Source organism: Poeciliopsis prolifica, unplaced genomic scaffold, assembly GCF_027474105.1.
Source record: "Poeciliopsis prolifica strain line A6 unplaced genomic scaffold, Auburn_PproV2 SCAFFOLD124, whole genome shotgun sequence".
Lineage (NCBI taxonomy): Eukaryota > Metazoa > Chordata > Actinopteri > Cyprinodontiformes > Poeciliidae > Poeciliopsis > Poeciliopsis prolifica.
In genome coordinates this window covers 319,843-332,500 of record NW_026562499.1, presented here as the reverse complement: position 1 = coordinate 332,500, position 12,658 = coordinate 319,843, and the positions used below count along the sequence as shown (strand labels likewise).

The following is a 12,658-nucleotide window of genomic DNA, read 5'->3' as shown; positions in this document are numbered from 1 at the left end:
GATGGATGATGGATGGATGGATGACGGATGGATGGATGGATGGTGGATGGATGGATGGATGGATGGATGGATGACGGATGGATGGATGGTGGATGGATGGATGGATGGATGGATGATGGATGATGGATGGATGGATGATGGATGGATGATGGATGGATGGATGAATGGATGATGGATGGATGGATGACGGATGGATGGATGATGGATGGATGGATGGATGGATGGATGGATGGATGATGGATGATGGATGGATGGATGATGGATGGATGATGGATGATGGATGGATGATGGATGGATGGATGATGGATGGATGATGGATGGATGATGGATGGATGGATGATGGATGGATGGATGATGGATGGATGATGGATGGATGGATGATGGATGGATGATGGATGGATGGATGATGGATGGATGGATGATGGATGGATGATGGATGGATGGATGATGGATGATGGATGGATGATGGATGGATGGATGATGGATGGATGATGGATGGATGGATGATGGATGGATGATGGATGGATGATGGATGGATGGATGATGGATGGATGATGGATGGATGATGGATGGATGGATGATGGATGGATGATGGATGATGGATGGATGATGGATGGATGGATGGATGATGGATGGATGGATGGATGATGGATGGATGATGGATGGATGAGTCCTGCAGGATGTCCATCCATTAAAACATCTTCGGGGTGTCAGCAGCAGCAGGTGTTCAGATTAGCCATAGTCATGCTAGCCATCAGTGCTGCAGCAGTTGGTGATGATCAGCAGCCTTTCCTGGACTATTGTTATTGTTTTCATGTTTCTCTCTATTAATGACAGCAGATTTTCCACAACAAAAGGATTAAAAATTAAAATGTGAAAAAAACAAAGGAGATTATTGTTGTGTGTCGGTCAATCTTTTTGTTGTCATCTGTCTGACCGGGTCAACAACCGAATAGACTTGGTTCAGTTCTGGTTCTGTTCAGGTGACCGGATCCAGTGGAGAAGGATCTTCCATAAAATCAACCCTGAGCTTCAGACTGCCTTCAGTCAGAGGCTTCTTCTCACCTCCTGTGACTCAGACTGCTGCAGGAGAACCTTTCTGCCCACAGAATCTATAAGAGTTGCAACATTTAGTAATCATGTTTTTCTGAATAAAGAATCTGTGTCTCCTGAGGGCCAGAAAATTCAATTCTGACTTAAAATTTAAATTCTGAGAAAAAAGTCTGAATTTCTTCGCTTTATTATAAAATAATAATAAATGAATGAATCTGGCTAAAATGAGCTGCTGTATGAATCATGGCATCTTTATGAGTTTTGTTTTTTAAAGGAAACGGAAGAGCCACTGGACGAGTCACTACATCACTTCCTGTCCCGCTGTTCAGCCGCTTGCCAACCCGGAACTGACCGCGGCCCAGAATGGCGGATGTAGCCGCCGTCCGGAGCCAAGTGGTTCTGGTCGTGAACAGCCTGGGCCGAACCCTGCTGGCCCAGCTGAGGGAGGCGGAGCGTGGGAGCCGCGAGCGCCGCTCTCAGGTGAAGCTAACCGTGGCTAATAGCAACACTTCCGGCTCCAGCGGCGCCTGTCGGTGACGTCACGGTCCTTGTGTGCTGCACCGAGTTTAACTTTATTTATTATCAAGTAACAAAGCTAATAACAGCAACGCAGGACAATAGGATGTAAACTGTAGAAAACAAACTAGAATCTCTTCATAATCTAAATATTTACATAATCTAAATATTTTCATAGTCTAAATATTTTCATAGTCTAAATATTTTCTCTCATTCCGCTGCTGAGTCCATTTCATGTCGGTTACTTGCATTGAATCTGATTAACTGCGTCGCTTTACTCACGTTCCCAAAATCTAACGAATAAAATGATATTTTCTCATAAATGATGACACAAATTCACAGGACCTGAGAAATGTTTAGAAAAATAACAGTTTTCCTTCCAGCCTTATATTTACTAATTAAGCACAGAGTGAGAAGTTCCACTTCCTAAATCTAAAATCAGAAAAATGAAACCATATTGAATGTTTTAAGCCATTTTTCCAAAGCGCAACTGTAACACTTGCTTTATGTAGCGGTGCAATGCGAAAACGGCGCCCCCTGTCTGTGTGGCGGTTACATGCTGCTGGTCTCAGAGCCAGGCTGAAAGCTGCACCAGAGGCGAGTTTCATTCTTCACAGTAGAAGAGTGTTAGCAACACATAAAACATCATTTTTATTAACTTGGACAAATAGAGTAATGAATATTTACTAGATGTGTCTCTGGCACAATACTGTAAAACATATCATGTACACAGTTAAAACTAAGCCACCATAACGCTCTGTTGAAGGAGCTCAGGGAAGCTGAGTCGTTGCACTGATTCCAAGCCGATAGGAAATTAACCGCCAGAAACTCCTTGACTTCATTCCAGGGGTTTCTTGGTGCGGCGGCCCAGTGCCCCGGTGCGGCGGCGGCCCGGTGCCCCGGTGCCCCGGTGCGGCGGCGGCCCGGTGCCCCGGTGCCCCGGTGCCCCGGTGCGGCGGCGGCACCGGGGCACTCATGTCATTAATTAATCGGGACTTTTAACAAAAACGTTTCTTCCTGTTTCATTCATAAACATTTAACTTCATTCTTCTGACGAAATGCTTTGATGAGTTCAGTAATGAATGAGAAAAATCTAATTTCTAACCTTAAATCTAAGTAATTATTCTGAGGGCAGAGACAAGCACTGGATGGTTTTTGTTTGTTTTGATCTTGTTATTGATTTGAAGCGTTAATAACTGAGTCGTTGTGCTAAACAGTGTATTGCCAAATGCTTCGCTGGATCTTAAATCTAGAGCAGAGTCCTGGATTTATGGAAACTGAGCTATAAATAGAGCAGCTCAAAGATAATCCCCTGAACTTTGCAGCATCTCAGAGAGGAACGTCCAGGTGTGTGAAATCCAACCTGACGGGACGTTAATGGAGGCTGATAGTTGAATCTCTCAGTTCTGTTCAATCTGAGCAGAAACCTGAGCTAACATTTTATAATCATACACAGAGATGTTCTGATTATAAACATCCATTAGATGTTTATTAGGTTTGGGGATTAAACTGATAATCCCTGTTTTATTGCATCAGAGAGATTACCTGTCAGGATATACTCTACAAAGGCTTTGAACAACATCTCTAATACTTCCATAAAAACCTGCAGAATGCTGTTGTTTGTGGCCTGGTGATTATCTCCTTAGTGGCCCGACTCTCTCTGAACCGTCCTGCAGGTTTGTACCACGATCCCAGTAAACGGCTGGCAGAGCCTCCAGTCTGTCACTGGTTCACCTGGTGGACATTAGCTTCCTCAGTGAACTCGACGTCTTTGGATGGTTTGAATGAACTCCATTGGAGGAAAGCCAAACCATCGTTCCTCATTTTAAGTCAGCTGTAATTATTCCAGAGACCGACCGTCACGTCTTATAGACTTTCAGCCGCTGCTCTAACGTCCACCATGATGAAATGCTTCAAGAGGTGAAGGCCCCATCCACACTGCCTCCATCATCTGACCCAATCCGGTTTGGATAACAGCTCCACGGAGGACGCCACCCGCCGGGAACACCTTGGTACCGGCGCCGTCCAGATCCATCATCCTCTAGGACAGGGGTGTCAAACTCCAGTCCTGGAGGGACGCTGTCCTGCAGGTTTTTGATGTGTAACAGGTACAAAACACAGGAATGAAATGGCTTAATTACCTCCTCCTTTTGTAGATCGATTCTGCAGAGCCTTGCTAATGACCTATTATTCTATTCAGCTGGTGCAGCAGAGGCACATCTAAACGTTGCAGGACAGCGGCCCTCCAGGACTGGAGTTTGACACCCCTGGTCTAGGATCTGCTCACTGGTCCCACTGGGCCTCAACTGGTTGCTGGATTCCTCACTGACAGAGCTGAGGCCTCATGTCTCTGAACACCGGCGGTGGACTGGTGAACCACCGGCCCCAGAACATCGACTAGACCAAGGAGGTCACTGACCACGTCCAGCCGCACGCCACTCCTCAACAATAGATTGATCCTCCGATCGATTGTTCCTCTGCTCGATTGATCCTCTGCTCGATTGATGCTCTGATCGATTGATCCTCTGCTCGATTGATGCTTGGATCGATTGATTCTCTGATCGATTGATGCTCTGATCGATTGATGCTCTGATCGATTGATCCTCGGATCGATTGATGCTCTGATCGATTGATGCTCTGATCGATTGATGCTCTGATCGATTGATGCTCTGATCGATTGATCCTCTGATCGATTGACGCTCTGATCGATTGATGCTCTGATCGATTGATGCTCTGATTGATTGATCCTCTGCTCGATTGATGCTCTGATCGATTGACGCTCTGATCGATTGATGCTCTGATCGATTGATGCTCTGATCGATTGATGCTCTGATCGATTGATCCTCTGCTCGATTGATGCTCTGATCGATTGATGCTCTGATCGATTGATGCTCTGATCGATTGATGCTCTGATCGATTGATCCTCTGATCGATTGACGCTCTGATCGATTGATGCTCTGATTGATTGATCCTCTGCTCGATTGATGCTCTGATCGATTGACGCTCTGATCGATTGATGCTCTGATCGATTGATGCTCTGGTCGATTGATGCTCTGATCGATTGATGCTCTGGTCGATTGATGCTCTGGTCGATTGATGCTCTGATCGATTGATGCTCAGATCGATTGATCCTCGGATCGATTGATGCTCTGCTCGATTGATCCTCTGATCGATTGATCCTCTGATCGATTGATGCTCTGATCGATTGATCCTCGGATCGATTGATGCTCTGATCGATTGATGCTCTGATCGATTGATCCTCTGATCGATTGATCCTCGGATCGATTGATCCTCTGATCGATTGATCCTCTGATCGATTGATGCTCTGATCGATTGATCCTCTGATCGATTGATCCTCGGATCGATTGACGCTCTGATCGATTGATGCTCTGATCGATTGATGCTCTGATCGATTGATCCTCTGATCGATTGACGCTCTGATCGATTGATGCTCTGATCGATTGATCCTCTGCTCGATTGACACTCGGATCGATTGATGCTCTGATCGATTGATGCTCTGATCGATTGATGCTCTGGTCGATTGATGCTCTGATCGATTGATCCTCTGATCGATTGATCCTCTGATCGATTGACGCTCTGATCGATTGATGCTCTGATCGATTGATGCTCTGATCGATTGATGCTCTGATCGATTGATGCTCTGATCGATTGATCCTCGGATCGATTGATGCTCTGATCGATTGATGCTCTGATCGATTGATCCTCGGATCGATTGATGCTCTGATCGATTGATGCTCTGATCGATTGATGCTCTGATCGATTGATGCTCTTATCGATTGATGCTCTGATCGATTGACACTCGGATCGATTGATGCTCTGATCGATTGATGCTCTGATCGATTGATCCTCGGATCGATTGATGCTCTGATCGATTGATGCTCTGATCGATTGATCCTCGGATCGATTGATGCTCTGATCGATTGATCCTCTGCTCGATTGACACTCGGATCGATTGATGCTCTGATCGATTGATGCTCTGATCGATTGATCCTCGGATCGATTGATGCTCTGATCGATTGATGCTCTGATCGATTGATCCTCGGATCGATTGATGCTCTGATCGATTGATGCTCTGATCGATTGATGCTCTGATCGATTGATGCTCTTATCGATTGATGCTCTGATCGATTGATGCTCTGATCGATTGATGCTCTGCTCGATTGATGCTCTGATCGATTGATCCTCTGATCGTCCGTCTGGCAGGACGTTTCCTTCGTTGTTGAGCAGCCAGACTCAGAACCATTTTCCTCCCATCGACCTGCAGGTTGCTCAACATTCCCTCACTGTGACTGTCTGAAACTCAAAGTTATTTATATTATTATTTTATATTTTTGTATTTCTGGGCAGACTCGTAGTTTTTCTGGGGTTTTCCTTTGCGCTCCGATGGCGACATTTTGTCATTCTGTCGTGTCTTCGTGAAGCGTCGGAAGGTCCGGATCATTTCCTGGGCCAGCTGGCCTCAGACCATCAGGCTTCCTGGTTCTGGGTCCAGAATCAGATTATTAACCTGGATCTGGATCCTCCCGACTCCCCTGCATGATCCAAACGCACCAAAATAAAACACTTGATGGTCAGGAATGTTCTGCAGGTGATCGGAGACATGCAGTTAGTTTTCCTGAAGGGAACAGTCAGTAAATAATCTGGTAATAAACAAAACTTATCATTAAACATCTGGAGTCCTTTGGACCAAAGTTATTAAGAGGTTCTTTGGAGGATCGGCAGAATCCTGGTTCTGTTCCAGTTTGGGCCCAGTCACAAGAGACTGGTTCTTTCAGTCTGTGTGAAAGAGTGATGGAGGTTTACTGGTTTCCTCAGGAGGAACTGGGAGTGGCAGTGGACAGGCTGTGTCTGGAAGCTGCCGATCAAATCCTGAAGATCCTGGAAACCAGCATGACGAGGCAGGAAGAGGCTCCGCCCACACCGGCCGACACCCGTGGAGGCTTAATGAAGACCCAGACAGGTGCAGGTGAGTCTGCAGGACTAAGATTTTCAGAAGTTAAATCTGTTTACCACAGATTTAACATTTGAAAACGGTGATCTGATTTGCAATCAGCACAGGAAGAAACCCTCAGTCATCTGCAGAGAGACGAATATTTAGAACAGAGATGAAGGATTAGTTAGAGACACTGGGAGGAGCTTTAGACAGAACCCTGGGGAACACCGTCAGGACCAGCAAAACCAGTTAGTAGACCGATCCCAGGCCAGGATCATAAAACACAATCCAGGTGAGCAGAAGGTCCGTGTCTGCGTTTGGTGTGAACCAGGTGAAAATCGTTGTGTTTCTGAGTTTCAGGTGAGCAGGAGCCCGGCGCAGGCCACGCCTACTTCCTGTACGGAGTCAGTGACGGAGCGGCTGCAGAGCAAACGCTGACCATGTTTCCTTTTCTGAGCGCTGCTGGTGACAGCAGGCGCCTGCTGGTGGCGCTGCAGAGCGCTGGGGGTGAGTCTACCTGCTGCAGTGCGGAGGACGGAGCCCTGAGGAGCTCCTGGTGGGTCAGCTGCTGCAGCGCCCTCTGCTGCTCATCAGATGAACTGCGTCTGTGTTCAAGGTGGCAGCAGAAGCAGCGCGTCTCATCTCACAGGTGAGGAGTTGCAGGTGCGCCCCGCCTCTTCCCCTCCGACCGATGACCATGACTACGCCCGGCCCCCAGCGCCACCTGGCGGCGAGGCCAAACGCTGTGGGCGGAGGCCGGCTGCGACCACGGCGAGCGAGGAGCTTCACCTGCGGTGCTGGCGCTGCAGCAGGCTGTTCCCCAGCGCCGAGCGGCTGGCCGACCACCACAGGAAGTCCCACCCGCTGTGCTCGGTGTGCGGCGCGGCGTTCAGCGGCGTCCTGAAGCTCCGGGAACACCAGCTGAAGGAGCACGGCCTCCTGCCGTTCGCCTGCGGCTTCTGCCCCAAAAGCTTCAACCACAAGACGCACCGCGACCTGCACGTCAAGGCGCGACACACCGGCGACAAGAGCTGCCGCTGCGACATCTGCGGGAAGGGCTACTCCTGCGTCGGCGCGCTAAAGACGCACCGGGTGACGCACTTCAGCAAGACCTTGATGTGCGAAGTCTGCGGCAAGGCCTTCTACCACGCCTCCCACCTGACGCGACACACGCTGGTGCACCAGGAGCCGCGCCCATTCAGCTGCTCCACCTGCGGGCGGCGCTTCACGCAGGCCGGCAACCTGCGCAGCCACCAGGCCACGCACGCCGGAGAGAAGCAGCTCTGCTCCGTCTGCGGCAAGAGCTTCCGCTGCCTGAGGAACCACATGATCAGCCGACACGCCCAGGAGGCGGCGGCGGCCGGCCTGCTGCCGCCGGCCGTCACCTGCCAGGTCTGCGGGAAGAAGTTCCCCAACCCGTCGCAGCACCGGGCGCACCAGCGCAGCCACACGGGGGACAAGCCGTTCCACTGCGATGTGTGCGGGAGGAGCTACCGGCTGCAGCAGCTGCTGCAGGACCACCGCTACACCCACGGCGGGCAGAAGCCCTACAGCTGCTCCGCCTGCGCCCAGACCTTCAGCCGGGCCTCCAGCTTCCTGCGGCACCGCAGCATCCACGGCGGCCAGGCGCCGCACAGCTGCCAGCGCTGCGGGAAGCACTTCCGGCTGCGCAGCTTCCTCCGGGCTCACCTGCAGACCCAAGCTCACCTGAGGCGGATGCAGCAGAGCCTTTAATCCCAGATTAGCAGCTGGGATGGACGATCTGGACGGTTCGGTTCCTTCGTCTGCTTGACTGTAATCTGTCACTACACAGAAACACGGCCCTGAGGGACACCAGCTGGACGAGTTTCTGACCCGGTCCAGAGCCTGTTAATCCCAGCTGCCGGTTCTGGACCAGCTCTCTGCAGCAGAGCACTGGTTTGACTGGTTTCCAGTTGAGCAGCTTGAGGGAGTCCAGTAAATCCAGATGATGATGTGTAATCCAGCAGACCTGCGCTCAGATTAAGGAACGTGTCCAGGCGATAATCCCGCCTCGGTGTTTGAACCATAATCTGCGGTTTGTTTACGTTCCAGATGCTAATCAGAACCACAACATGTTTGTTTCATCGTTTGATCATCAGATTATCAGCTTCTGGGATCCGTCAGACACACTAGAGGTCAGAGGTCACGGGCTGTTTCTGCCACCGTTTCATTTATTAAAGTCGGTTTCAAAATAAATGGAGATTTTTCAGCAGCAACTTTACGTTATGTTGTCATAGCAACCTCATAAAGAACCTGTTACTTTGACTAGGACCTTCAATCCCATATTAAACAACCTTCTAAAGTTTCCTTCCTTCTGCTCCAGATTATTTTATTATCCAGACAGAAACCAGCAGCTCCATAATCTATAATCTATAATCTACAGCCATTAATAATATTAGTGTTTGTAGATTTAATATGGATCTATTACTGATATTTATCTATAATCAATAATAATCCAGGAAAATATTTCACATCTTCATAATTTTGCAACAGATTAAAAATCGGAACCAAACCGGAACCACCAGCTCCCATCTGGATCCAGGTCCGGTTCTGCTTCATCAGATGAAACCTTCTGGTCCAGTCTCTGATCCCGCCCGGACCAGAACCAGGATGGTGTCAGTCTAAGTTCGGCCCACTCCGACATGGAACCGGACTCTTCTGGGTCCTCCTGGACCGTCGCGGCTCGTCTGGACCGAACCGAACCGGTTCTGGGGCACCGCAGCCGCCAACAGGCTCCACTGGGCCGAACCGTTCTGGTTCCTGGATCCTCCGGTTCCTGGATCCTCTGGTTCCTAGGCGGGAAGCTGAACATGTCCGGTTCGGTCCGGTTTCTGAATCTTATGCTGTTGGTTCGGATCAGGAGTTAAAGGTCGGGTCAAGGATCAGTCGGTTCCGTTCTGACAACGGTAGAAAGGTTGAGGTTCGGTTCGGACTGGTTGATTAATAATAAGGTGACCAGAACCAGAACCATGTTTGGACCAGAGCATCAGAATGTTTTAGATTTCCTGCTGTGGGTTTGGGCCAATCAGAACCACCAAGCGGGTCCAGAACCAGCAGAGTCCCAACCTGTGGGGAGCGGGCCTCCCAGAGGCCGCAGGTGGAGATGAGACCGGTTCTGATCCGCAGCCACAGCAGGTTCCCGCCATGGAGGACAGGTTCTGGTTCTCCAGGACTGCTCCAGTCCAGTCCTCTGGTGGTTCTGGACCAGGACCCGGTACCAGGTCCAGATGGTTGTTAGATTTTTATCCTCTGCCTTGTTTGTGTGTCGGATTATAATCCAATTATAATCCAATAACGGCGGCGGGATGATTGGTTCCCACCAGGTCCGATACGGGATCAGCTCTCCGTTACATAAACGGGTTCTGCGGCGCTGCTGCGTGCCGGCCCGGCCCGGCCCGGCCCGCTGCCTCTAAATCCACTTCAGGATTAATGTTCAATCAGAATCCCGCCGGGTCGGGGTGATGATCCGCTCGGCGCCGCCGCGGCTCACACTGGGGAGGAGGTTCTGATTGGACCGGAGTACCATCCGAAGCTCTCTAGGGGGGAAGCTGATGTTCTCCAGAACCTTCAGAACCTTCAGAACCGGTCTCGCTCCTCAGGCTTCTTTAACTGTTTCCATGGTAACATCACCAGGCCTGCAGCGAGGAGCACAGCCGGGTTCTGATCCGGTTCCCTCCTGATCCGGTTCCCTCCTGATCCGGTTCCCCCTGATCCGGTTCCCTCCTGATCCGGTTCCCTCCTGATCCGGTTCCGTCCTGATCCGGTTCCGTCCTGATCCGGTTCCCTCCTGATCCGGTTCCGTCCTGATCCGGTTCCCTCCTGATCCGGTTCCCTCCTGATCCGGTTCCCTCCTGATCCGGTTCCGTCCTGATCCGGTTCCGTCCTGACCGGTTCCCTCCTGATCCGGTTCCGTCCTGATCCGGTTCCGTCCTGATCCGGTTCCCTCCTGATCCGGTTCCCTCCTGATCCGGTTCCGTCCTGATCCGGTTCCCTCTCTGTCCCTGGGAACCGCCTGGACGTCCATGTGGACGCTCATCCGGACCCGGTGGCTCTTATCTGGGACGGACCCGGCCGGCGCCGAGGTGAAGGACATCACACACCTGATACCTGCTGCAGCCATGGAGACGGTCGCAGCGTCTCGTGTCCATAAACCTGCAGCAGAGACACCGTGTCCAGGGTCCGGCTTCGTCCACAGAAAATCTCCACCAGTCCAGAAGATTTCTAATCTGAATCTCCTGGAAATGTTTCAGACCCAAAGCAGGAGATTCTGGTTGTAAATCTCACCATCATCTGCGTAGAGCAGCAGGTCAGCATAAAGATCTGGACCTGGAACCAAAACAAAGACAGAACTGACTGAAACAAACCCGTCTAACTCCCGACAGTACAACAGGAAGTGGTTTTCTGGTCCCGCTGCTTCGTCAACTTCCTGTAATTTAAATCTGGTTCCATCACGTTTCTCCCTCAGGAGCTTCTGGAGACGACCTGCCGCCTTGGCGTCGCCTCAACGCCAAAGGGATCCAGAAAGGTGACAGGTGTCCATCTACATGGCCAACGTTTTCTTCCACAGCTGGATGGCTATAGAACGAGATTTCAGAACCAAGAGACCAAATCCAGGAGAGTTGACCCGGTTAGTCCCAGAATCTGATCCCTTCTGAGTGAACAAACTGATGGTAAGAACCATGTGATCAAAATAAGCAATTAATGATGTCAGGAAGTCACGGCTTTGACAGTTGGGTGGTGGTGTGACGAGGGGGGCGTGGCTGTCACTGGTCTGAATGGGAGCCAAACTGGCTGGTTTTTCTATGAATGAGGAAACGGGTGCGCCGGGAGTGGTCATAATTATTGACTGTGCTATAATGTCGTTTTTATTGTTGGCACCATTGTATGGTTTGGCCGCCTGGTCAGCAGGTGTCAGACCTGTAAGTCTGAAGTTGTGACAGATAAAGTGGAATAAATCGATGATTGCAGTATCAAAGAAGCGGCCGGGAGTAAATTGAAGCACGTCTGACAGCTCAAAGTTCACCGAGTCAACCCAGTGAGGTCTTCTTCATCACCGTTTTGCCGCACAACTGATGATCCTCATAGCTTTACAGCAGGGGTCTCAAACTCCAGTCCTGGAGGGCCAGAGGGCCTGGAGTTTGTAGATGAGCCTCAGGTACAAAATGCTGGAATGAAATGGCTTAACTGCCTCCTCCTTGTGTAGATCAATTCTCCAGAACCTTAATGATCTATTATTTTATTGAGGTGCAGCAGAGACACATCTAAACGTTGCAGGACTTCGGCCCTCCAGGACTGGATGTTGACACCCCTGATTTACAGCATCTTCCAGGTCCAAAGGTTCTTCCTGAACCCAACCGCCTGAAAACAAACAGAACCTTCAGAAATCTGGATGTTCATTAACGAGTCTTTATTGACTCCTGGTCCAACCACAAACTGATCTAATTACCTTCATCCTGTCCAACTGCATCTTTAGGTGTCTCTAAATACTGGACATGTTTCCACAGCAGATCCTCATCAGAGCTGAAATTCTTTCCAATAAAACAAAAAGACCTGGTACCGGTTCCACAGCGTGGTGGTGGAGGGACGCTGCCCCCTGGTGGACACCTGGTGGCTAACTACATATTTTGTTAGCATGTTTATATCATAGCTGATATGAAGCCTGATCCAAACTGGCAACCCAAATTAATAAAATGATGAAATAATATTGAGGACAAAACATTGTTTTATAAAATATATCAACGTTTTCCTGCACAATCCCAACAAACGTTTCTAATGTTGAAAAAATAAACAGTTTTCTCATTATAATACTCATTAATTATGAATCTGTTTATTATCACACTTATACTTGAGATGTGTGTCATATGAGTGTCTATCAGACATTATAGCAATAATGAATAAAGCCTAGCTTATAGCTTAAGCTAGCCTAGCTTGACTCAGAAATGCTGACTAGAAAAAAATCCCCACATCGTTTTAGCGCCCCCTGTGGGCTGCATGCAGTACATCACCTTTTGCACCACTAACTGCAGATTCGCAGCATCACAGAACCAGTCAGAGGGACTTCCTCCCAGTTCTCCCAGTTTCTGATCTCAGAAGAACCTTCCTGCTGTCTCTGGA

At 49.6% G+C, this 12,658-nt stretch overlaps 1 protein-coding gene across 1 annotated transcript; it reads left to right on the top strand.

The window, feature by feature from the left end:
- The first annotated feature begins 1,371 nt into the window (after positions 1-1,371).
- Positions 1,372-8,851, top strand: LOC129355113 (zinc finger protein 253-like). The gene is made up of 4 exons (XM_055024667.1): positions 1,372-1,533; positions 6,406-6,556; positions 6,884-7,030; positions 7,140-8,851. The coding sequence occupies exons 1-4, from the start codon at positions 1,417-1,419 to the stop codon at positions 8,255-8,257; spliced, it is 1,533 nt and encodes a 510-aa protein (XP_054880642.1). The 5' UTR covers positions 1,372-1,416; the 3' UTR covers positions 8,258-8,851.
- The last annotated feature ends 3,807 nt before the right edge of the window (positions 8,852-12,658 follow it).

Bases quoted from the DNA above. Each gene is read 5' to 3' on its own strand.
- LOC129355113 (XM_055024667.1), top strand. From the start codon at position 1,417: ATGGCGGATGTAGCCGCCGTCCGGAGCCAAGTGGTTCTGGTCGTGAAC. The intron at 6,557-6,883 runs GTGAGTCTGCAG...TCTGAGTTTCAG, and splicing joins GAAGACCCAGACAGGTGCAG to GTGAGCAGGAGCCCGGCGCA. The intron at 7,031-7,139 runs GTGAGTCTACCT...TCTGTGTTCAAG, and splicing joins GGCGCTGCAGAGCGCTGGGG to GTGGCAGCAGAAGCAGCGCG.